The sequence below is a fragment of the Mustela putorius genome, unplaced genomic scaffold (assembly GCF_011764305.1).
Source record: "Mustela putorius furo isolate JIRA1106 unplaced genomic scaffold, ASM1176430v1.1 tig00537293_pilon_pilon_pilon, whole genome shotgun sequence".
NCBI classification, from domain to species: domain Eukaryota; kingdom Metazoa; phylum Chordata; class Mammalia; order Carnivora; family Mustelidae; genus Mustela; species Mustela putorius.
The window spans coordinates 2,184,063-2,209,791 of record NW_025422431.1 but is presented as its reverse complement, the minus strand read 5'-3'; the positions used below and the strand labels follow the sequence as shown (position 1 = coordinate 2,209,791).

The 25,729-nt window shown below is 42.4% G+C and overlaps 2 protein-coding genes and 1 long non-coding RNA gene across 6 annotated transcripts in view; 2 read left to right on the top strand and 1 right to left on the bottom strand.

Moving 5' to 3' along the window:
- Positions 1 to 3,794: 3,794 nt before the first annotated feature.
- Positions 3,795 to 11,680, bottom strand: SUPT7L (SPT7 like, STAGA complex subunit gamma). 4 transcript variants are annotated; one of them, XM_045073860.1, is made up of 7 exons: positions 11,371 to 11,680; positions 10,316 to 10,417; positions 9,105 to 9,710; positions 7,217 to 7,541; positions 5,963 to 6,203; positions 4,341 to 4,684; positions 3,795 to 4,115 (listed from the first exon to the last, which is right to left on the bottom strand). In XM_045073860.1, the coding sequence occupies exons 3-6, from the start codon at positions 9,515 to 9,517 to the stop codon at positions 4,422 to 4,424; spliced, it is 1,242 nt and encodes a 413-aa protein (XP_044929795.1). In that variant the 5' UTR covers positions 9,518 to 9,710; positions 10,316 to 10,417; positions 11,371 to 11,680; the 3' UTR covers positions 3,795 to 4,115; positions 4,341 to 4,421. The 4 variants fall into 4 exon arrangements, with proteins under 4 accessions (XP_044929795.1, XP_044929793.1, XP_044929794.1 ...); XM_045073858.1 differs by lacking the exon at positions 10,316 to 10,417; XM_045073859.1 differs by lacking the exon at positions 10,316 to 10,417 and having other exon boundaries at positions 11,458 to 11,680.
- LOC123390219 lies at positions 4,590 to 6,954 on the top strand. The gene is made up of 2 exons (XR_006604880.1): positions 4,590 to 4,712; positions 5,889 to 6,954. It is a non-coding gene; the product is annotated as an uncharacterized LOC123390219 (long non-coding RNA).
- Positions 11,681 to 11,831: 151 nt separating the features above from the next.
- The window catches only part of LOC101682482 (solute carrier family 4 member 1 adaptor protein), a 33,988-nt gene continuing 20,090 nt past the window's right edge, over positions 11,832 to 25,729 (top strand). The window contains exons 1-5 of the mRNA XM_004777493.3: positions 11,832 to 12,599; positions 12,812 to 13,004; positions 14,959 to 15,081; positions 16,390 to 16,450; positions 16,763 to 16,902. Of these exons, the coding sequence (XP_004777550.2) occupies positions 11,937 to 12,599; positions 12,812 to 13,004; positions 14,959 to 15,081; positions 16,390 to 16,450; positions 16,763 to 16,902 (1,180 nt within the window). The 5' untranslated portion in view covers positions 11,832 to 11,936. The remainder of the gene's footprint in view (positions 12,600 to 12,811; positions 13,005 to 14,958; positions 15,082 to 16,389; positions 16,451 to 16,762; positions 16,903 to 25,729) is intronic.

The following is a 25,729-nucleotide window of genomic DNA, read 5'->3' as shown; positions in this document are numbered from 1 at the left end:
TCTTCTATTCAACACAAAGGTTTAAAGCCACATGTCCAAACCCGTCTCAGTAAAGAGGGAATGTTTACTAAAGTCTCCCATGTACACATACCAAGTAACCAGGTACAGAGCTAGGTATTGTTTGTGTTATACTTTAAGGCAAAGTATCCTTTGTGATTTACTCAAAGACCATGGATTTGGGTCAGGTGCACATTCCATATATAATAGCCGTAGTAAGGTTTGCCCTGCCTCCACATTCTTCATAGTATCTTAGAACATAGTGCATTTCTCTTAAGGAATTTTATCCCTGTGTAATCTGTACCCCAATTCATTGGTTCTCAAGTGTGGTCACTGGACGAGAAGCATCAGCATGACCTGGAAGATTGTTAGAAATTAGAAAGAAATGAGTGCCTGGGTGGCTCAGTTGGTTGAGCAACTGCCTTCGGCTCAGGTCATGATCCCAGACATCAGGCTCCCAGCTCTTTGGGGAGTCTGCTTCTCCCTCCGATCTTCTCCTCTCTCATGCTCTCTTTCACTCATTCTCTCTCAAATAAATAAATAAAATGAATTAAAAAAATAAAAAAAAAAAGAAGTTAGAAAGAATTAAAAGCAGATTCTGCTGAGCGAGGAGCCCAGTGTGGGGCTCGATCCCATGACCCATGAGATCATGACCTGAGCCAAAACCAAGAATTAGTCCCTCAACCAACTGAGCCACCTAGGTGCCCCTGAATTTTCTTATTGTTTGGATTAGTTTTGTCATCGAATTAATTAGACCTGAATCAGAAACTGGGGGTGGTACACCTAGACATCTCTTTTAATAAATCCTTCAAGGGGGGGCGCCTGGGTGGCTCAGTGGGTTAAAGCCTCTGCCTTCAGTCATGATCCCGGGGTCCTGAGATCGAGCCCCACATCGGGCTCTCTGCTTGGCAGGGAGCCTGCTTCCTCCCCTCTCTCTGCCTCTCTGCCTTCTTGTGATCTCTGCCTGTCAAACAAAATCTTAAGAAAAAAAAAAATCCTTCAGGGAGTTCCTATGTACGTTAAGTTTGAGAACTGCTCTAGCTAAAATATCCTGTGACAGTTCTAGGCCAGGAGAATCTCAGGTATCTTAAAATGACCTGCTTTATCAGAGTACCTAACCTTGACCATCTGGTACTTATACTCCAATGTAAATAGTCTAAAAGTATTTTATTTTGCCATTAAGTATTAATTTCAGTGTTCTGTACCTATACATTATATACCTGTAGATACTAATTTCAATATTTTTTTAAAGATTTATTTGATAGAGAGCACAAGTAGGCAGAGTGGCAGGCACACGAGAGGGAGAAGCAGGCTCCCGGCTGAGCAGGGAGCCCAATGTGGGGCTCGACCCCAGGACTCTGGGATCATGACCTGAGCAGAAGGCAGCTGCTTAACCAACTGAGCCACCCAGGTGCCCCTAATTTCAATATTCTATACCTAGAAACCACTCGTCTTAAAATATTGAACCTCTTCAAGAGGAAACTATTTGCAGAGCAAGACTCAGAACATACTTGGTTTTCCCCCTTAGTGCCTTTGAATACTTCTTTTAATAATAAAAACTTGTCTGGGGTCGCCTGGGTGACTCCATTGATTAAGCGTCCAACTCTTCACCTCAGGCCTTGGTCTCAAGGTCATGAGTTCAAGCCCCACATTGAGCTCCATGCCAGGCATAGAACTACTATTTAACAACAAAACAAAACAGAACAAAACAACAACTTGTCTGGCCTGTGCCTTAAGCTCCCACTCCGTAGGACAGGGACAAAGTCTTCTTCATCTTGGTGTCCCTTGCACAAGAACCAGTATATGATGGGTATTCAATAAATGTTCACTAAAGAACGAATTAAATGCTAGATGACTACTTTATGGAACCTGCCTGATGTTTACTTTCATAAATAGGGGAAAAAGCAGCTAAGCATGGAATGGGAGTTTAGAGAAGTGTGCTAGCGATTGTGCAATTAGCCAATTTACAAATTGAGAGTTTACATTGTAATCTCATGGCTATTGGGATCATTTTTTCCCCTAAGTATTATTAGAGCGTGAGAGTGGGGAGGGACAGGAGGAGAAACACACGGGGCTTCATCTCAGGACCCCAAGACAATGACCTGAGCTGAACTGAGCCACCCAGGTGCCCCTGCTTTCACCTTTGTTCTCAGTGCCTGGGACATTGAAGGCATTCAATAACGTATTAATTCAAGTTGTGCCTTGATTTTGGTCTCCTGAAAGAATGCTGTCAATTTCAAAAGACCGTATTCTGTCTCCCAAAACCAAATTTCAGCAGCATTTAACATGCTGGCAGCCACGACCAAGGCTCACATTTGCTCATTACTCCTAGTAATTCCCATGTGAATCATTCACTTCATAAACACTGACCACGACTATCCGATGCCAAGCGGGGCAGATACTGTGATGGGTAACAATGTAAAGCTGAGGACAGGATGTGGAGAGAGCTGGGTACTGTTTGCCTTTGAGAGGCTGCCCAGCCCGCAGGAGCACAGCGCAGCTGCCGCCATCCTGGCCCAGGCGCAGCCCGCTGCCCTCCAATGGCGGAATAGATGCAGCAAATGCAGCTAGCCCAAGTCTGTCCTTGGACAGGTCCTGCTTGCTCATTTCCAAGGGAGGAGATGAAGGAAACAACTGAAAAAAGGTACATTTGTGAAACATTTTCACAACTCTGAACAGAGGGGCGCCTGGGTGGCTCAGTTGGGCATCTGCCTTCTGCTCAGGTCATGATCCCGGGGTCCTGGGATGGAGCCCCATAGTGGGCTCCTTGCTCAGGGGGAGTCTGCTTCTCCCTCTGCCTGCTGCTCTTTTTCTCTTTCTGATAAAGTCTGTAAAAAAAATATGAATGGGGGCCACCTGGGTGGCTCAGTGGGTAAGCGCCTGCCTTCGGCTCAGGTTATGATCTCAGGATCCTGGATTGAGCCCTGCATCAGGCTCTCTGCTCAGCAGGAAGCCTGCTTTCCCCCCTCTCACTGCCTACATGTGATTTCTCTATCAAATAAATAAATAAAATCTTTTTAAAAAATCTGAATGGAAATAAAATGACAGAAAGGATGAAAGTAGATGGAGTAAGTGCAACAAGGGAAGATGAGGGACAGGCCTGGCTGCTCTGTCGGAAGAGTATGTGACTCTCTTGGGGTCATGAGTTTGAGGGGCAGAGTTTACTTAATAAAAAAGAAGGAAGAAAGGGCGCCTGGGTGGCTCAGTGGGTTAAAACCTCTGCCCTTGGGGGCTCCTGGGTGGCTCAGTGGTTTAGGCCTCTGCCTTCAGCTCAGGTCGTGATCTCAGGGTCCTGGGATTGAGCCCCACATTGGGCTCTCTGCTCGGCGGGGAGCCTGCTTCCCCCTCACTGCCTGCTTCTATGCCTACTTGTGATCTCTATCAAATAAATAAATAAAAATCTTAAAAAAAAAAAAAAAAAAAACCTCTGCCTTCGGCTCAGGTCATGATCCCAGGGTTCTGGGATTGAGCCCCACATCGGGTTCTCTGCTCCGAGGGGAACCTGCTTCCTCCTCTCTCTCTGCCTGCCTCTCTGCCTACTTGTGATCTCTGTCAAATAAATAAATAAAATCTTAAAAAAAAAAAAAAAAGAAGGAAGAAGAAATGATGTGCACAAGATCAGGAGGGCTGTCTAAAGGAGCATCACAGACCCTTGGTTTCCTAAGACATGAGCAGCAAAAACTGCTTAAAAAAAGACTACTGATGGGTAAGGGGATTAGCTATTTCCTCTTAGGTTTTAGTACTGGGTTCCCAATGATCTGACCCCAAAGTGAAGGAAATTCAATGAAAAAACTGGCTTCTGATATCAGTATATATTTGAGTCTTTTCAAGCACAGCTTTGAAGTCTGATGAGGATCTCAATCTGTACAACATCCCTGCGATATGGAGCCAAACAGTATGATTCTTTTCAGTTGTGCGAAGGCAAAGACACCAGTCAGGGACAGTGCTCTGGTCTCCCGATTACCATCCCAGTACTGTGAGCTGTCTGTGAAAGGTGGCCTGGTTGTGGAAAAGTACAAAAACTGGCTGTGTAAGTAAAATGCAAACTTGTTTGGTTAAATCCAGCTCCAATGAAATCAGGAAGATCCACTGTATTTAAGAGTTAAGAGTCAAATCACCCGGGGCGCCTGGGTGGCTCAGTGGGTTAAGCCGCTGCCTTCGGCTCAGGTCATGATCTCAGGGTCCTGGGATCGAGTCCCGCATCGGGCTCTCTGCTCAGCAGGGAGCCTGCTTCCTTCTCTCTCTCTCTGCCTGCCTCTCAGTGTACTTGTAATTTCTCTCTGTCAAATAAATAAATAAAATCTTTAAAAAAAAAAAAAAAAAAAAAAAAAGAGTCAAATCACCCTGCATGGAAACAAATTTGAATGCATCAAGGTTTTCTGTTTGGTCTTGTAGGTCTGGAGACAAAGTCTCCTCTTTTCCTTTTATATTTTCCTCATCCTCTTCTTGCAGCGCTGGTTGAAAACAGGGGAGGACCCCATGAGGCTATCTGTGGAATGGGAACCGTAGCTGCTGTCTGAGTCATCAGGGCTCTGGGGGATCCCAGCTTCACTCATCCCGGACATGGGCTCCTCAAAGACATCGCTGCCTAGCACACCATGCCCAGAGACATTGCCTTCTTCGCTCTCTTGAGGCTCCATTTTCACATGGGCCAGATTCCAAAGTGGGGAAGCATTGACCTCAGTGCCTAGCAATGGAAGAGAATACAACCAGTGGTAAGCCACGGCTGGAACGCGGCAGAACATTTCACCCAGGGCAGATTCCTAGCCTTTGAGCTCAGACTTCACTTTGACTCTGCCTGGCTGGAGAATATGGTTGTTATTCTCTGGTCCCAAAACTACCAACTCGGAATATTTTCTTTTCCACTTCCTCCACCCTCCTTTACCCCACCTCACCCACCTGACACTGGGCCTAAACCAGGGAAATAAAGCTACGCAGGTGGGATCATTCACTGTCTCGTGGCCCAAAGGCAGGCACATCCACAGGCTCTTGTTCAGGGCTTCAGTCCCTTCCGTCCTTTCTTTTCTTCCTTCCTCCGTCCCTCCCTTCCTCCTCTCTTGCCTTCATTTCTTCCTTCCCTCATGCTCTCCTGTTTTCCTGCCTTTTTGTTTGGGTCCCTGGTCCTCTCTCACATTACGAAGTTACCACTACAGAACGCTGGCAGCAGTTCCCAGACTGCTGAAAACAGACATGGCTTCTAAAACCGCAACACTCTCTCTCTGGCCCTCCTGTCTCTGTTCTGGCAATGCTGTTCTGTGATTATGACCTCTTCATGGGAAAAGGCTCTCTGCCCAGCACTTTAAAAAATGTGGCCTTTGTTGTGTGGATGTTACTTGTATCACTTGTGCATTGATGAAATGACAATTTATATTTGTGTAGAACTGAGTAGACAAATTTGCAATCTAACTGACTTAAGGATCGAGTCATCCTGGTTCCCAAGGTGATCACAGAGTCTGTCTGGAAGAAGAAGCCCGTTGCCTCTGGCTGGATAGCCGTATTTTAGTCCCTTTCAGCTCCAATCTGTTGGGGCACTCTAGCAAGGAAGCCCAATGGTTCAAACAGCCTTGAGCAATTAGCCTTCCCCCGTCTATCTGGAAGCTGTCTTACTAGTACAAGCATCAGTAAAGACATATATGCCACATTAAGGGACGAAGAGGCATCTGCTCACCCAGCTAGGTCAGCTAAATTAGCTCCAGTCCTCAACAGGAGAGCACACACAGCATCTACAGCCTAACTAGGAATTGTTTTAAAGAATGCCTGTAAAGTTGTGCTAGTCCTCCCTTTACTAATTTCAAAGAGAAGAATGTTGCTTTATCTAGATCAGTGAGGCTGTTTTTGTTTTTAGACTTGCCATTCTCTGGCCCACCTCCATTTTTTTCTCTCATCTCCAGAGTTTGACTCCAAAATGCAAAAAGTGCTTAGACAGGCCCATCTCCCAGAATCAGAGTCAGCTACTTTCTCTTACTTGAAGCCTGTGGCGAAGCCTCGACCTCCAGATTAGATGGGAAGCGCTCACTCTGAGCCCCGAGGACCCCCATGGGCAGTGACTGGTCTCCAGGAGCAAGGTCAGCCTCCAGTTCCTCACTGACAGGGAAGGTGATGTCGCTTACAGGTTCTTCCTTGATCTTTACAGGTTTAGTGTCCTCTGTGGCCTTCTCAGGATTGACAATCCTTTCATACTCTTCAGATAGTTGCTTACTAATCTGCTGGCAAGCAAGAGTCAGTTTTTCAAAGGCATGTTAAAAGCAAGGTAGATGGTTAGCTTATGGCATCCCATGGAAAAGCCAACATAATAGGAATATGCATAAAGCTACCACTGCCAATGGGAAGAATTTTTTTTTAACTTTTTTTTTTTGAGCATAGTAGACACATGGAAGGAATTTAAGGTGTTGAGTCTGCATGTGTAAATGACAGACACACTAAAAAAAAAGGTGTTTAGCAGAGAGTGTGTGTGTCATTAATTAAAAGTTACATAAAGGTAAAAGAGACTTTGTTAAAGATAAATCAGAATGGGTTCAAAAGATCACATTTCTGGCTGTAAAAACAAACAGCTGACATAGGACTCTACATGGATAATGAAGGGTGTAGGAAATCTGGATCACTTAGCAAAGACTTTTTTGTGGGGTGTTAAAAATTCCTTTTCATATTTTAGATTTGGGGAAACCAAAATAATGAAAAAAATGACTTGCTGAAGGCCACAAGGGTTGAAGAGATTAGATTATTTCTGGCTGTAACCATTTACCCTTGGGTAATATCACCTCATTCTGATTGGTTTTGCTTTTCATAGCGCTTAATGCCACCCAAAATTGTTTTGGTCATTATTTACTTACTTGTTTTTGTTTCCCGCTCAAGAATGCAAGCTCCAGGAATCTGTCTTATTCACTGCTGACCCCCACAGTGCCTGACCCACAGTAGGCACTCAGTAACTACTTGTTGAATAAAGCATGCTAACCACATGCTCTCGGACTCCATATTCCTGTCTATAATTTCTTCCAGCAAAAGCGTTATCAATAAATGCGGCCACTCATTGATTAAAGGAGGCCCCAGGGGCTGGCGAGGCCAGCGATGAAGCCAGTGGAACACACCGAAGGCCCTGAGGAGAGCAGACCCGTCCAGTCTGTTCCAAGACCCCATGCTCTACTCTCTGGGGCAAGTGTGGGATCCCGATGAACACCCCTGGATTACACAGGTTTACCCGATTCTCCCAGGGTGACCTCACCTGCAGCATGTAACTGTGATAGTCTTTGATGCGGTGCTGCCAGAACTTCTGGAGGGAGAGCACACTGCCAATGCCCACCTCGTGGAATACTTGCTCCATAATGTCAGGGAAAGGAGTCTGCCCCAGCCGGGCTTCTCGATCCACAGCAAAGCGCAGCAACTTGGTAAATTTGAGGCAATACTCATGTGCCACATCGGTGAGAGTCTCTAGGACACTTTCATTAGCACACTCAAAGCCCGCGTGGGCCAGGATTGTGGCCACTGCCTGGTAGAGGAGCTGCCGGCAGGAGTGCCAGCTGAGTTCAGTCACAGGTTCCCCCTTCCCCCTGAAAGGGGAGACATGGCACGGTTATTAGTGCTCTTGCAAAGGGGTGAGCTGTCCTGTCTCCCTAGGAGTTTTACAATTTCAGTCGAACCACTGGCTCAGCTTACTAGGGGGATTCTCTGCAGCTACAGAGCCCAGTTTCATCCTGCTGCTGCCAGGGCGTGTCTCAACAACCCACAGCCCTCTCTGAGCTCCTCCAATTACATAAAGTCTTCATAGGCAATACATGTCTATAATAAACAATATAAAAGTGTATCAGATGAATAGAAGTTTCCTTTTACCAACTGCTCAGTTTTGATCACTTTTAGAGTATAATAACCTGTAACAGGATAGCTCAGGTCCAGATCCAGAGTGCTCTAGTTATTCCATCACAACATAGTCTCCTCATCTGCTGGATGATACTTGGAGTTTCAGAAATTCACAGTCCCAGTTAGGAGAGTCTTACACAACTACAGCAGGCCATTTGTAAAACTGGGAGAGCAACTCACTTTTAAAAAAGCAATTTAAAATGTTTAGAGTTTACAAAGCACTTTTATCCTATCCTGTGCACAGAAATGGGCAGTAAGTCCATACTATGATTCCCATCTGGCAGGTTTGAGCAACTGAGGTTCAGAGGGGCTGACCTGCCAGAAATTGTTCTGGTATTATCAGAAGGTAGAGCTTCTGACTTCAGATCCCATGTTCTTCATAATACACCATTTTACCCCTACTCAAGATTTCTAGGAAAAAAAAAAATTCAAAAAGCTGTCTGATTTCCTAAAAATAACTTTTAGTAAACTTCTAATTATTTACTTGTCCCCTGAAAATTCCTATCTTCTGCCTCCCTTTGATGGTCGTAAACAATTAGAAGTTTGATGCAAAACTACAAAATTCTAAATAACACCATCAGTTTAATATGATGGACAATATTATTTTATTCAAGCTAAATTGCCTTCAAAATGTAAACTTGGTACTAATCAGTGCAGAACAAGTTTTTTGAAGTTGGCCGTATCTGTACAAACATGTGCCATGCCTGTAATGGTACAATTAACCCTGCCATGTCCACTATTTCAAGACTTCAGAACCTTCAGTTAAACTGTGCACCAGGACATCATCTGGTTTTCATCTGGCCCAACTGCAACCCTTATATATTAAGTCCGTTTCTGTCTTTTTCTCATTAATTTGGGACAATCAAAGTAGTAGTAACTACTACCATCAATAGCAGATGCAATAAGTGTTATACAATTTTACTTATTTTGAATTTTTTTTTTCATTTTTGCCAAACATATTTAACCTGAATCTAATCTTGAGGAAATAATCAGCATATCCAGTGAGTGGGACATTCTACATTCCAAATGACCTGAACTCTTAAAAAAGATTAATATCATGTTTTTTTTAAAAAAAGGAAGGAGGATTAGAAGTTCAGGATTCAAGTCTTAGACTTCCTAATTACCTGAGCAACTTCAACCATGTCAATTACCCTTACCCTCAGTTTCCTCATGGAAATATTATTATATGCTTAACAGTGCTGTTGTGAAGATTTTTTTTGAGAAAAGTAAGATACAGCAAAGCAGCCTTGTCTTACCGATAAAAGTCACTCTCTGGGTCACTGTGCCGGATCTGGAATGGCGCATTGGGATTCTTACAATCTAAAGGCAGGAGGTCATCAGGGAGAGGAGGTGACCCAGGGCAAGAGGGAAGAGGTTCAGTCTCTTCAGTCTTTACACCTTCTGTCTGTTGCTGACTCTGGGCCTGAGCTGTGGCAATGAGATTGCGCAGACGTCGGTTGTGCTGGATCAGCTGAATAGTATGGATGGTGAGGCTGCACGGCTCTGAGGGGATGTCCAGCATTGTGGGGGGCTTGGGCTTGTTGGCTGAGGGCTGGTGCAGTGGGGGGTCATGGACTTCGACCAGACGGAATTCCCGTGGGAGCAAGTCAAAGGAACTTCTGTTGGTCTGGCTTGATGAGATTGGTATCTCTCCCCAGTATCTCAACATTTTGGAATAAGAAAGGAAGAGCTTTCAGGTTAAATGTAGTTGTAACCTAAAAGCAATGTTTTAAAATCTCTAGGATGTAGGCTTCTGTAGTGAAAAATATGAAGTCTTGCCAATTATTTATATAAAAAGTAGGCTGTGCAAGACCACTCAGAAAATGTCAGGGTCAGCAACACTGTAGGAACAGATGTTCTCCCTGAAGAGATTAAGAGAAATAAAACCATTAGATGCCAGTCATCACAGTCACAAACAATGGTGATTCTTGCTGGACTGAACCACAGGTGGAATTTGGGTCATTAGTAGTCTAAAAGATGCAATAGTATTGGGAGCGTTAGTGTCCATGTTTACCATCTCATTACTATAACTATCATCATGCTCAATCCTGAACAATTTGCAAGGAAAGATACTTAAATGCGATCTGGAATATTTCTCTGAGTAGCTTGACACATCTGTCCTGAATCAGGAAGAGGTGGTTCTTAATTCTGTGTGTGTCAAACACAGGCAATCCTTTCCCTGGTCCTGATGGAAAATTTATTGACCAGTAATCTAAATGGTCTTACACATTCAACTTCTGACACATATAGGGGAGAATCTGAGTGATTTCTGCTGCCTCCTAATTAGTATCCCTTACTCTAGTCTCTGCTTGTATATAATCTATTCTCCAGTGCTGCCAGACTTAATCTTGTAAAAAATCAGATCTAATTTCAGATCTAATAGCTTCTTGTTGCCTACTGGAAAAAAAGTCAGCCAGAATTCTTGGGCCTCCCATTCATCAAAATCTGCAATCTGGCTCCAACCCACCTTTCCAGATTCATTGCCCATAGGTCTCTCCAAGTTCAACAAATGTTTTATCAAGGGCCAGGCATTATAGAAGGAGACAAAGACCACTGCAAGATCCCTGACCTGAGGTGAAGGAGAGAAATATAAACAACATTTTTTCCATATGAAAGTGTGAAGTAGGGGCGCCTGGGTGGCTCAGTGGGTTATGCCGTTGCCTTCGGCTCAGGTCATGATCTCGGGGTCCTGGGATCGAGTCCCGCTTCGGGCTCTTTGCTCAGCGGGGAGCCTGCTTCCTCCTCTCTCTCTGCCTGACACTCTGCCTACTTGTGATCTCTCTCTGTCAAATAAATAAATAAAATCTTTAAAAAAAAAAAAAAAAAAAAGAAAGTGTGCAGTAAGGGATGTTCTAACCACACAGACACAGTGGAAGCACAAAGAGGGAGCTTCCTGGAGGAAATCACTACCCTAGTTCTAACAATAGCATACTATTCAATTTCTTGAAAATGTCATGCATTTCCAGTTGACCCTTTAAGTTGTGATCTCTGCTAGAAGTGTCCTGCTGCCCACCACATCCCTGGCAGACTTGTATTCACTCTTATGGATAGTTTAAGTCACCAGTCTCCATCACCTCCCCAGTAAATCTCCCTTCTTTATATTCTCACAGCACTTCGCATGTCTCCACCACAGCGTTTATACCTGGATTTAAACTAGGACTTACCTTAATCGAGTTTATTCTCCCATTAACTCCCCCCCCCCATGATGATCTTTGTACCGTGTCTGGTACACCGTATATCTGGCATTTATTGAGTGTTTACTATGTGCCAGGCTTTGCCTTTATTCTTTAATTCAATTTCCTCAATTATCCCATTTTTTTAGATGTGGAAGCTGAAGTCTTGCCAATGTCACAAATGTGGGAGGGAGAAAACGAAGACAGGTTCCAGAGTCTGCGCTCTTAACCACTACACTATGCAATCTCAGTAATTGGTTTCGGGAAACAACAACAACAAAAGAGTTAACAAAGAAACGGATCAACGAAGGACACCCCCCCGGCCCCCCGCCCAGCCAAACCCAATCACCTTCTTCCTTAATTTCAACGAAAAGAGCAAGAATACGCAGCGCAAGTTCAAAGAATGCCCAGGTCCCTCGGGGGCTCCTGGAGTCACCTGCTGCCGGGGCCGGACGGGAGATGAGGAGGTCTGAACCTTGACCGAAGCAGGGAAGCGCTGTTTACCGCAGCGTCACAGGAGCTGGGGGGGGACAACCGTGTGATTCCGAAAGGCCTGAGGGGAGGGTCGCTCTTGGGCCCGGAAGGCGGGCTTGTTGATTAGTGGTCCCGGGTCGCCGGAAGCGCTTCTTCTCAATCAGGGTATGCCACAGGAAGTGATTACCAGCCGGTTGCAACCTCTAAAGATGTCCCCGTTCCCACGGAGCCTTGGCGGCCCTTTCCTCTTTATCCTTCCAGTGATTTTCACCTCTTCGTCACGTTGTGGGTGGAGGAGCAACTCCGCTATTGCTGCCCAGAGAAGCTACTGGGAGCTGAGAGAGAGAGAGAGAGAGAGAGAGAGAGAGAGCGTGGAGAGGAACTTAGAGACCGAAGGGGAGGTTTCCCAGGAACGGATTTCGAGCCTGCATCTGACCGAGGATGGCTGACAGTTCCTCTCAGTCCGAGCCTCTGGCTTTGCAAGACCTCAGTGACGACTTCAAGAAGCCGACGTTGCCGGTGCCTCCGGTTGTGCGCGACAAGACCCCGGCCTCCAATCCTTCAAACCCTGAGGAGGCGAAGAAGGAAAGGCCCGCGGCACTGCTAGAGCCCGATTCCGCGGAGCCTGACGTCCCGCCACCGCGGCCGGACAGCGGGGGCACCAGGAGTCCACCGAAGGAGCAGCCGCCGCCCCCCACAGCGGCTCCTTCTCTCGGCGGCCCGGCTCGGGCTCCCCCTTACCGAGAGCCTCCGTGGGGCGGCCCCGCGACAGCCCCCTACAGCCTAGAGACGCTCAAGGGTGGTACCATCCTTGGCACCCGTAGCTTGAAAGGGACGAGTTGCTGCCTTTTCGGGAGGCTGTCTAGCTGCGACGTGTGCCTGGAGCACCCTTCGGTGTCCCGGTACCACGCCGTGCTGCAGCACCGGGCGTCCGGCCTCGAAGGAGAGTGCGACGGCCACGGGCCGGGCTTCTACCTTTACGATCTGGGAAGCACTCACGGCACTTTCCTGAACAAAACTCGCATCCCACCGCGCACCTATTGTCGCGTCCACGTCGGGCACGTTCTTCGCTTTGGAGGTAGCACCCGGCTCTTTCTTCTTCAGGTAAGTAGAAAAACCTAGGATTGCGATCTGTGCGGCGCACGGGGCTGGGTTCCAGAGCTCCGTAAGCTTTCGCTGAGGAAGGCGAGTCTCCCCGTGAGCGATGACAAAAGGGGAGTCTGGCCCCTCTCAGACCTCTGTGTGCATTGCCAGACTTCTGAAAGTGACTCCAGCAATGCTGAGCTCTGAAAGAATTCTTTCGCTTGGCTCGTCAGGGACCAGAGGAAGACAGGGAAGCAGAATCCGAGTTGACCGTAACGCAACTGAAAGAACTGCGAAAGCAGCAGCAAATGATGTTGGAGAAGAAGATGTTAGGAGAAGACTCGGACGAGGAGGAAATGGATGCCACCGAAGGGAAGAGAAGTACTAGTAGCCAAGATGATGAGATGGGCTGCACCTGGGGAATGGGTAAGAAATTAAAATTGCTGCCAGAGGTTAATATTTTAAATTCATGACTAGTTGTATTCTTTATTGTTTTCTGTCATACAGCTTTTCATGACTTTTTGAGATAGGTGAGACAAATACAGTTTGGACATGAGATTATTAAAACCCACTGAGATTTTTAACTTTTCTCATGTCAAAAAATTGAATTATGGGCCCTATGGATTTCTTTTTTTTTTTTTTTAGATTTTATTTATTTATTTGACAGAGAGAGATCACAAGTAGACAGAGAGGCAGGCAGAGAGAGAGAGAGGAGGAAGCAGACTCCCTGCTGAGCAGAGAGCCCATGCGGGACTGGATCCCAGGACCCTGAGATCATGACCTGAGCCGAAGGCAGTGGCTTAACCCACTGAGCCACCCAGTCACCCAAGGATTTCTTTTAATGGTTTTACAGCGCACTCCCTTGTTCAGAATTCTTCCTCAGCGCACAACTAATTTATTTTTACAGTTTGAATATATATATATATCTTTATATATATATGTATATTTATGTATATATTTTTTATGTGTCATATATGTAGTACTGATCTTGATGATCATCACTGGAGGGTATGGGACTAGATTCAATCAAATAACATGGAATGTTTAGGATAGTCCCTCAAATTTTTTTGTACTTTATGTAAATTCCCTGAAATGTGAGATAGCTAATCAGAGAATGCTTGTCCCTTAGCCAGAGGAATGAATTGAAGTTTCCTTAATGCCAGACATTTTGGAGTATGGGTGTTCAGGATCTTGGAATATAAAAAGAAGATGACCTTAATATGTTGTTGGGAAGACTGGATAAATATTATGAAATTACTTTTGTATGGCAAAACAAAAGCTAGAAACCATAAGTATGCCAGAGTAAAGGTTCAGAGAATGGAGTAACCATTGAGGAGTTAGACCTGCGCTGTCCAGTATGGTAGCCATTACCCACATGTGGTTATTGGACACTTACAGTATGGCCAGTCCAAACTGACTTGTGTTATAAATGTAACATACACTCTAGATTTCAAAGACTCAGTGTAAAAAAAGAGTGTGAAATGGTCATAATATTTTTATACTGATTACATGATAATTTTACCTGTTTTTCCTTTTTAACAAGTCTGCTAGAAAATGAAAGCCTTCTTTTTTTCAAGATTTTATTTACTTATTTAGAGAGAGAACAAGCATGAGGATGGGGAGGGGTAGAAAGAGAGGGAGAAACAGAATCTCAAGCAGACTCTGCACTGAGCGTGGAATCTGAGGAGGGACTGGATCCCACAACCCTGAGATATGACCCGAACCAAGATCAGGAGTCAGACTAAGGCACCCAGATGCCCTGAAAATGAAAAACATCATGTATGGCTTTCATTATATTTCTGTTGGGCAACACTGACTTAAAATTTGGGAAGGTTTTTAACTTTACAAACAGACAGGTCTTGAGGTGGAACTTGAAGGAAAGGAATATTAGCCCGCAGGAAGCTGAGTGTTGAGAATGGTTTTCTGGGCAGGATTGATTATTTTAAGGGAGTGATGAGTAGACCCGTCTATTTGATAGATACAGTAAATATTAAGAAACTGTATTAGAGACAGAATATTAGACCCAGGTAATCTAGAGCAGGAATGCCAGCCAAGAAGCTTAGATTTTTTTCCATGGACAATGTGGTAGGTGATTTTGTTTTTAAAATATAGTGATGGAGGGAAAACAAACAAACAAACAAAAAAATAAGCAGGAAAAAAAAAAACCCAAGATGCCATGAAAACAAGTTTTAATTTGTTACACAATTTAGAAAAACTAAAGGTATTTATACTGGTGATTTTGTGTTTGCCCCTTTCTCCCCCACCCCCCACCTTTCTTTTCATTGGTAATTGTATCTGCATGCAGGCTGAATGGAAAGTGGGCATAATTAAGACAGTCTCTTCCCCTGTCTGTCTTTTCTTTCTTTTCCATATCCTGTAGGAGAAGATGCTGTAGAAGATGAGGCTGAAGAGAACCCCATTGTCTTAGAGTTTCAGCAGGAAAGGGAGGCGTTTTATATAAAGGATCCAAAAAAGGCTTCTCCAAGGTTTTTTGACCGAGAAGGTATGTAACCAGATTCTGATCCTGCCAGTAAAAGGTATCCATAGCAGTGTTGTTTTGTAGATCTTCAGGGTACTTAGAAATGCTGTATTTTATCTACTGTTCTCCTTAGTCAGTTCCTTCCCTTGTGGTCAGTTGCTTCAGGTTTATTTTGAAAATGTTAAAAGTCTTCCCATGTTGGAAAAAAGGGACTTTTTTTTTTTTTTTTTTTTTTTGACTCATCTCATTCTTCTCAAAAGATTCTAGACTTGGGGGTGGTGGGGAGATTGACCTAACTTTGTAAAATTTTTTGTTTCTAATTCATCTGATCTTTTGTAATTCTTTTTTTTTTTTTTTAAGATTTTATTTATTTTTTAATAGAGATCACAAGTAGGCAGAGAGGCAGACAGAGAGAGGGGGAAGCAGGCTCCCTGCTGAGCAGAGAGCCGGATGCGGGGCTCAATCCCAGGACCCTGAGATCATGACCTGAGCTGTAGGCAGAGGCTTAACCTACTGAGAGCCACCCAGTCGCCCCTGATCTTTTGTAATTCTTTTTTTTTTTTTTTTTTTTTGATAGACAAGGATCGCAAGTAGGCAGAGAGAGAGAGAGGGAAGCAGGCTCCTCACTGAGCAGAGAGCCCAATGTGGGGCTTGATCTTTTGTAATTCTTAACATGGATATTCACTTTATATGATTTAAAGAATGTTTCCACAGAGGATTGTTTCAGTAGAGGTGCTTTGAAAGAACATCTCTGTGTGTATATGAATATATATATGAACTGGTTGCATTCTGCATGTAATATTTATGCTTCTAAAAATGAGGCAATTGTGACAAATTAACAGCTTACACCTACAACTTAAATATCTAGTGTGAAATCTGCTGTAAAGTGGACAAAGCTATTTTTGGAGAGTTGATTGTTTTGATCTGAGTTTGGTTTTCTTCGCCCTAATTTTTTTTTTAAAGATTTATTTATTTATTTTAGAAAGAAAGTGAGAAAGCAAGCAGGGGAGAGGTCAGAGGGAGAGAGATTTCCTGAAGCAGACTCCCTGCTGAGCGTGGAGCCCAACATGGGGCTCTAGCCCAGGACCTTGAGATCACGACCTGAGCCGAAATCAAGAGTGGGCCATTTAACTGACTAAACCAGCCACACAGGCTCATCCTAATTTTATTATCAGATGATAATCCCTAGGAAAAAAAGAAGTGAAATGCTTTGAAATTCAGTGTAGTATGAGAACTTGATATTCTTACTTAACCTTTCCTCTCTTTTCCCTTTGTTTCAACTAGTAGTTTTCAGATGTTATTAAAATTGTTTTGTCTTTCTTCCTCCCACAGGAGAAGAATTAGAATACGAATTTGATGAACAGGGACATAGCACTTGGCTCTGTAGAGTGAGGTATGTTCCGTTCTCATTAATGTCCATTTTGAAAAGTGGTCAGTTTCAGGTTATATACAGCAAACCCAAAGAGTGACTTTAACCTTATTTTTAGGCTCTTCTTGAATTTGGGCCTTGATAAGTTGTCAGGTGGGGTGGGATGGGTCAGAGATCTAAGGAAAAGATTTGAAGTCTGACCTTGGCAAGATAGAACAAGATGAATGGAGAAATTAAAAAGGCATGTCAAAAAATGACTATTATCACAGCACATTAGTTTTTTTCATGAGAATTGGAGCTTAATACTGTGCTATGATTCCCAACAAACCAATACAGATTACCTGTGGATGATTCAACTGGAAAACAACTGGTAGCTGAGGCCATTCATTCAGGAAAGAAAAAAGAAGCAATGATCCAGTGTTCACTGGAAGCTTGTCGAATCCTTGATACTTTGGGATTGCTGCGGCAGGAGGCAGGTATGTGGGAACACTTCTTTTCCTTGAAAGAAAGAAAGAGAGAGAGAGGGAGGCAAGAAGGGAGAGAAAGGGGAGATAGATAAAATGAGATGGACAGAGAGAAAGAAGAAAGGAAAATTTAACACAGAAGGCAATAAAATATCTTTTTAGGAGGAAAGTATAAATTGTCTACCAATTCTATGAAGTGAAAAGAAAAGATTCCATATCTTAATACCCAAAGGAAGCCATTGCTTATATTCTCCTAGACATTTTTTATGAATACAGATGTGTGTTCAGAACTAGATCCTTTAATAAAAAGCAAACACTCATATACAAATGCGTTTATATTACTTATACTCTTTAATACTTAAATTTTTTTTTTTTAAAGATTTTTTATTTATTTATTTGACAGAGAGAGATCACAAGTAGGCAGAGAGGCAGGCAGAGAGGGAGAGAGGAGGAAGCAGGCTCCCCGCTGAGCAGAGAGCCCGATGTGGGACTCGATCCCAGGAACTCGAGATCATGACCTGAGCCGAAGGCAGCGGCTTAACCCACTGAGCCACCCAGGTGCCCCAATACTTAAATTTTTAATGTAAGAATTTATCATGGATATTATCTGTGTGATTGCATTAAATTTATCCCATTTAAAAAACCTGTCTGGTTATACCATTATTCATTAATAAAGGATTATACTATATTTTTGTTTATTCTAAAATTAGTTTTTATTATTGCATAGAAACTTATGTATAGTTTAAAACTACCAAAGGCTTATTACAAAATATACCTGTTCCTTGCCCTGCTCCTCCTCATTCTTCAACCTTAGAAGGAAGGCTTTTTAACTCTTTCAGTTACCTCTTGGCATTTAAAAATATCCATATTTTGGGGTGCCTGGGTGGCTCAGTGGGTTAAAGCCTCTGCCTTCGGCTCAGGTCATAATCCCAGGGTTCTGGGATCGAGCCACACGTGGGGCTCTCTGCTCAGCTGGGAGCCTGCTTCCCCCTCTCTCTCTGCCTGCCTCTCTGCCTACTTGTGATCTCCGTCTGTGAAATAAATAAATAAAATCTTAAAAAATAAATCCATATTTCCGGGGTGCCTGGGTGGCTCAGTGGGTTAAGCCTCTGCCTTCCGCTCAGGTCATGATCTCATGGTCCTGGGATTGAGCCCCACGTTGGGCTCCCTGCTCAGCCTGCTCCCCCCCTCTTTGCCTGCCTCTCTGCCTGCTTGTGATCTCTGTCTGTCAAATAAATAAATAAAATCTTAAAAAAAAAAAAATCCGTATTTCCAAAAAGGAAGAGTATACTACTTTATTTTGAGTTATTTATTTTTGTTCATGTATTTATTTTTATTTAAATTCAATTAATTAACATATAATGTATTTTTAGTTTCAGAAGTAAAGGTCAGTGATCCATCAGTCTTACATAATACCCAGTGCTCATTACATTCTGTGCCCTCCTTAATGTCGACCCAGTTACCCCATCCCCCTAACCCTTCCCCTCCAGCAACCTTCAGTTTGTTTCCTATTGTTAGGATTCTCTAATGGTTTGTCTCCCTCTCTGATTTTGTCATTTTATTTTTTCCTCTCTTTCCCTGTGCTCCTCTGTTTTGTTTCTTGAATTCCATATATGAGTGAGATCATATGATAATTGTTTTTCTCTGATTGACTTATTTCACTTAGCATAATACCCTCTAGTTCCATCCATGTCATTGCAAATAGCAAGATTTCATTTTTTGATGACTCCACAATTTCCTATTTTATATATATATATATATATATAAAATATCACATCTTCTTTATCTATTCATCTGTTGATTGGCATCTAGGCTCTTTCCATAGTTTGGCCATTGTGAACATTGTTATAAGCACTGCGGTACAGGTGCCCCTTTGGATCACTACATTTGTATCTTTGGGGTAAATCCCTAGTAGTGCAATTGCTGGGTCATGGGGTAGCTCAAAAAGCTTTCAACTTTTTGTTGGAACCTCCACACTGTTTTCCAGAGTGGCTGCACTAGCTTGTATTCCCACCAGAAGTGTAAGAGGGTTCTTCTTTCTCCACATCCTCACCAACATTTAGCATTTTCTGACTTGTTAATTTTAGCCATTCTGATAGATGTGAGGTGGTATCTCATTGTGGTTTTGATTTGTATTTGTGATATTGAGCATTTTTTTCATGAGTCTCTTGGCCATTTGTATTTTTTAATAATATTTTATTTATTTAGCAGAGAGAGAGAGAGCCCACACAAGTGGGGGGTGGGGCAGAGACAGAAGGAGAAGCGGGCTACCTGCTGAGAAGGAGCTGGTGCAAGACTGGATCCCAGGACCCTGGGATCATGACCTGAGCCAAAGGCAGACACTTCACTGACAGAGCCACCCAGGCATCTCAATTCTTTGGAGAAATGTCTGTTCACATCTTCTGCCCATTTCTTGTTTGGATTATTTGATCTTTGGGGTTGAGGTTGATAAGTTCTTTTTTTTCTTTTTTTTTAGTTTGATAAGTTCTTTATAGATTTTGGATACTAGCACTTTATGTGATATGACATTTTCAAATATCTTTTCCCATTCTGTTGGTTGTCTTTTGGTTTTGCACAGCTTTGCTGTGCAAAAGCTTTTTATCTTGTTGAAGTCTCAGTAGTTCATTTTTGCCTTTGTTGCCCTTGCCTTTGGAGACGTGTCTATCAAGAAGTTGCTGTAGCCAGGGTCACAGAAGTTGCTGCCTGTGTTCTCTTCTAGGATTTTGATGGATTCTTGTCTCACATTTAGGTGTTTCATCCATTTTGAGTTTATTTTTATGTATGGTGTAAGAAAATGGTCCAGTTTTATTTTTCTGCCTCTGGCTGTCCAATTTTCCGAACACCATTTGTTGATGAGACAGTCTTTCCCACTGGATATTCTTTTTTGCTTTGTCAAAGATTGCTTGACCACAGAGTCGAGGGTCCATTTTTGGGTTCTCTGTTCTGTTCCATTGATCTGTGTGTCTGTTTTTGTGCCAGTACCATACTGTCTTGATGATTACAGCTTTGTAATAGAACTTGAAGTCTGGAATTTTGATGCCACCAGCTTTGATTTTCTTTTTCAACATTCCTTTGGCTATTTGGGGTCTTTTCTGGTTTGATACAAACTTAAGCATTATTTATTCCAGCCCTGTAAAAAAAGTTGATGGTATTTTGACAGGGGTCGCGTTGAATAGATTGCTCTAGGTAGCATAGACATTTTAACAATCCATTTGTTCTTTCAATCCATGAGCATGCAACATTTTTCATTTCTTTGTTTCTTCCTCACTTTCTTTCATGAGTGTTCTGTAGTTTTCTGAGTGTAGATCCTTTGCCTCCTTGGTTAGCTTTATTCCTAGGTATCTTGGGTTTTGGGTGCGATTGTAAATGGAATTGACTCCTTAATTTCTCTTTCTTCTATCTTGTTGGTGTATAGAAATCCAACTGATTTTTGTTCATTGATTTATATCCTCTGACATTGCTAAATTCCTATGAGTTCTAGCAATTTTGGGACCCTCTTTTGGGTTTTCCACATAGTGCCATGTCACCTGCAAAGAGTGAGAATTTGACTTCTTTGCTAATTTGGATGCCTTTTATTTCTTATTGTTTTCTGATTGCTGAAGCTAGGACTTCTACTACTATGTTGAACAACAGTGGTGATAGTGTACTTCGCTGTCTTGTTTTTGACCTGAGAGGAAAAGCTCCCAGTTTTTCCCTATTGAGGATGATATTCTCTCTGGGCTTTTCATAGATGGCTTTTATGATATTGAGGTATGTTCCCTCTATCCCTACACTGTGAAGGGTTTTAATCAAGAAAGGATGCTATACTTTGTCAAATGCTTTTTCTGCATCTATTGAGAGGATCATACAGTTCTTATCCTTTCTTTTATTAATGTAGTGTATCACATTGATTTGTGGGTGTTGAACCACCCTTGCAGCCCAGAAATAAATCCCACTTCGTTGTGGTGAGTAATCCTCTTAATGTACTGTTAGATGCTATTGGCTAGTATATTGGTGAGAATTTTTACATCCATGTTCATCAGGGATATTGGTCCATAATTCTCTTTTTGGTGGGATCTTTGTCTGGTTTTAGGAGCAAGGTAATGCTGGCCTCATAGAAAGAGTTTGGAAATTTTCCTTTTATTTCTGTTTTTTGAAATCACTTCAGAAGGATAAGTATTAATTCTTCTTTAAATGTTTGGTAGAATTCCCCTGGGAAGCTGTCTGGTCCCGGACTCTTAATTGTTGGGAGATTTTTGATTATGGCTTCAGTTTCCTTGCTGGTTATGGGTCTTTTCAGGTTTTTATTTCTTCCTATTTCAGTTTTGGGAGTTTATACGTCTCTAGGAATGCATCCATTTCTTCCAGATTGCCTAGTTTGTTGGCATATAGTTGTTCATAATATGTTCTTGCAGTTGTTCATATTTCTTCAGTGTTGGTTGTGATCTCTCTTCTTTCATTCATGATTTTATTTATTTGGGTTCTTCCTCTTTTCTTTTTGATAAGTCTGGCCACAGGTTTGTTGATCTTATTAATTCTTTCTTAAATTTTTAAAAATTAACATATAATGTGTTATTTGTTTCAGGGATTTTAATTAATTCTTTCAGAGAACCAGCTCCTAGTTTTGTTGATCTATTCTACTGTTCTTTTGGTTTCTATTTTATTGATTTCTCCTCTGATCTTTATTAATTATCCTGCTGGGTTTAGGCTTTATTTGTTTATCTGTCTCCAGCTCCTTTAGGTACAAGGTTAGGTTGTATTTCTTATTTCTGGAGAAAGGCTTGTGTTGTTATATACTTCCCTCTCAGGATCACCTTTGCTGAATCCCAAAGGTTTTGAACAGTTGTGTTTTCATTTTCATTTGTTTCCTTGAATTTTTAAAATTCTTCTTCAGGAACACCTGGGCGGCTCAGTGGGTTAAGCCTCTGCCTTCGGCTCGGGTCATTATCTCAGGGTCCTGGGATCGAGCCCCGCATCAGGCTCTCTGCTCAGCAGGGAGCCTGCTTGCCCCTCTCTCTGCCTGCCTCTCTGCCTACTTGTGATTTCTCTGTGAAATAAATAAATAAAATCTTTAAAAAAAAATTCTTGTTCAATTTCCTGGTTGATCCATTCTTTCTTTAGTAGGAAGCTCTTCAGCCTCCATGTATCTGAGTTCTTTCCAGATTTCCTCTGGTGATTGAGTTCCAGTTTCTTTTTCTTTTTCTTTTTCTTTTTTTTAAGATTTTATTTATTTGACAGAGAGAGACACAGTGAGAGAGGGAACACAAGCAGGTAGAGTGTGAGGGAGAAGCAGGCTTCCTGCCAAGCAGGGAGTCCAATGCGGGGGTTGACCCCAGGACCCTCGCATCATGCACATCACCCAGGCACCCCTGAATTCCAGTTTCAAAGCATTGTGGTCTGAAAATATGCAGGGTTGATCCCAGTCCTTTGGTATCAGTTGAGAACTGATTTGTGACCCAGTTTGGATCTGTTTTGGAGAAAGTTCCATGTGTAACTCGAGAAGAATGTGTATTCTGTTGCTTTAAGATGGAATATTTGGAATATATCTGTAAAGTACATCTGGTCCATTGTGTCATTCAAAGCCCTGTTCCTTGTTGATCTTCTGCTTAGATGATCTGTCCATTTCAGTGAGTGGGGTGTTAAAGTCCCCTAGTATTATTGTATTGTTATCAATGTATTTATTTTTGTTATTAATTGGTTTATATAACTGACTGCTCCCATGTTTGGGGCATAAACGTTTACAGTTCTTAGATCTTTTTGTTGAATGGATCCTTTAATTATGATATAGTGTCCTTCCTCATATCCTATCAGGTCTTTGGTTTAAAGACCCCAGATTTTTCTGGGGCACTTGGGTGGCTCAGTCATTGGGCATCTGCCTTCGGCTCAGGTCATGATCCTGGAGTCCTGGGATTGAACCCTGTGTCAGGCTCCCTGCTAAGCAGGAAGCCTGCTTCTCCCTCTCCTGCTCCCCCTGCTTGTGTTCCCTCTCTCACTGTGTCTCTCTCTGTCAAATAAGTAAATAAATAAAAATTTTAAAATAATAATAAAAAATAAAGTCTAATTTGTCTGATAGAAGGATTGCTACACCAGCATTATTTTGGTGTCCATTAGCATGATAAAATGGTTTTCCACCCCCTCACTTTATTTACTTATTTATTTTAAATATTTTATTTATTTGTCAGAGAGAGTGAGAGAGCACAAGTTGGGGGAGCGATAGGCAGAGGGAGAGGGAGAAGCAGCCTCTCTCCTGAGCAGGGAGCCCGATGTGGGGCTTGATCCCAGAACCCTGGGATCATGATTTGAGACAAAGGTAGATGCTAAATGATTAGCAACCACCCAGACACCCCTCTACCCCCTCACTTTAAATCTGGAGGTGTCTTTGGGTCTAAAATGAGTCTCTTGCAGACAGCATAATGATGGGTCTTGCTTTTTTATCCAATTTGATTCCCTGTGTCTTTTGATTGGGGCATTTAGCCCATTTACATTCAGAGTAACTATTGAAAGATATGAATTTAGTGCCATTTTATTACCTGTAAAGTTACTGTTCTGTATATTATCTCTGTTCCTTTCTTGTCTATGTTAATTCTGGGCTCTCTCTTTGCTTGAAGGGATCCCCTTTAATATTTTTTGCAGGGCTGGTTTAGTGATCACAAATTCTTTTAGTTTGTTTGTCCTGGAAGCCTTTTATCTTTCTTTCTATATTTAATGGCATCCTAGCTAGATAAAGTATTCTTGGCCGCATATTTTTCTCATTTAACACCCTGAATATATCATGCTTATCCTTTTCTGGCCTGCCAGGTCTCTGTGGACAGGTCTATTGCCAGTCTAATGTTTCTGCCCTTGTATTTTATGGACTTCTTGTCCCAAGCTGCTTTCACAATTTTTTTTGGCTCTGAGATTTGCAAGTTTCACTATTATATATTGGGGTCTTGGCCTATAGTTTATTGATTTTGAAGGGGGCTCTCTTTGCCTTCTGGGCTTGAATGCCTATTTCCCCACTTAGGGAAGTTCTCTGCTATAATTTGCTCCAGTATGCCTTCTGCCCCCCACTTCTCTTTCCTCTTCTGGGATCCCAATTATTCTAATACTGTTTCACTTTATAGTATCACTTATCTCTCGAATTCTCCCTTTGTGATCCTGTAGTGGTTTATCTCTCTTTTTCTTAGTTTCTTTATTCTCCATCATTTTGTTTTCTATATCACTAATTCTCTCCTCTGCCTCATTTATCCTCACAGGTAGAGCCTCCATTTTCAATTCCATCTCATTAATAGCCTTTTTTAAATTTCAACTTAATTAAATTTTGCTTCTTTTATTTCTCCAGAAAGGGTTTCTCTAGTGTCTTCTATGCTTTTTTTCAAGCCCAAGTGGCATCTTTATAATTGTTATTCTGAACTCTAGTTCAGATATCTTGCTTATGTCCATACTGAGTAGGTCCCTGGCAGTCCATACTGCCTCTTGTTCTCTTTTTTGAGGTGAGTTTTTCCATCTTGTTATTTTGTCCAGAGAAGAATAGATGCATGAGAGAACAAAATACTAAAATGGCAACAATGACCCCAGTTAATATACACTTAACAAATCAGAAGAGGCCCAAAATAAAAAAAAAAAAAAAGAGAGAGAGAGAATATAATCAGACAGGTGAACAGAATAGAGCAATGCACTGAGATCCTGTGTATATTTCGATCTGTTTGTTATAAAACTAGGTCCCAAAATTGTAAAGAAAGAAAAATTTTTATATGTACAAAATGAATACAGCGAAAGGATAGAATGTAACTGTAAAAATGACAGTTAAAAACAACAACAAAAAAAGAAGGAATATAAACAGGTGAACAAACAGAGCAATACACTATATCCTGAGTATATTTTGGTCTGTTGGTTAGAATAAACTACATCTCAAAATTGTAAATAAAGAAAAACTTACATATATAAAAAAATACAATGAAAGGTAGACTGTAACTGTAAAAATGGAAATTTAAAAAGATTTTTAAAAAGAGTTGATGAAATCAGAAATTGGGAAAAGAGAAAAAAATAAAATCGAAAGACTAAAGTAGCATGGGGGAAAAAAAGCCATGTATTGTATTCCCCTGGCACTGGAGTTTTGCAGGTTCCTATGATAAGTAAACTTGGTTTTAACCAGTGTTCTTGCTGCTCTTCTTGGGGAGGGGCCTATTGTGTTGATTCTTAATGGTCTGTGCCCTGTGGAACCTGAGTACTGCCCTTGCCAGGGGCCAGTAAGTAATCTGCTCCACATTGCTCCCTGTGGCTTTTGTTCCCTGAAGAATTTCCATGCCACTTTGGAGGATGAGAATGAAAATGGCAGCCTTCTAAAAAATAAAAAATTAAAAAAAAAAAAAAAAAGAAAGAAAGAAAATGGCAGCCTTCTAGTCTCTAGCCCCAGAGCTGAGAGCTTGGGGCCCCACTCCTTTGTGTGCCCTTAAGGAAAAGCAGTTAGTCACTCCTGTCTCCCTGGTCTCTGCACTCTGTGCTCACCCAGCTGATAACCGACTGTTTTTGTATCAGGCATTTTACTTTGTTTCAAGTCTCCAAACCCTGAAGACTCCCGCAGTGCACAGCCATTCCTCCCAGGGGAAGGGGGTGTCTCGCTGTGATTCTGCCACTTGCTGGGCCCTTGTTCTGAGCACAGTGGTCCGATTGTACTGCAGTTCATGGTTTATTGCAACCCTGAGCTAGAGCCCACTCCTGCCACACTGATTGTGGCTGGCTTCCTTGCTCCAGTGCTTGGGAACTCTATCACACTCAGGCACCCCCAGTCTTCCCGTGACCATGGGGATCCTCAGACCACACTGTCCCAGCTAGGGTTCCATCCACGCCTAGTCACCTGAGTGATGTTCCTCACCAGAAC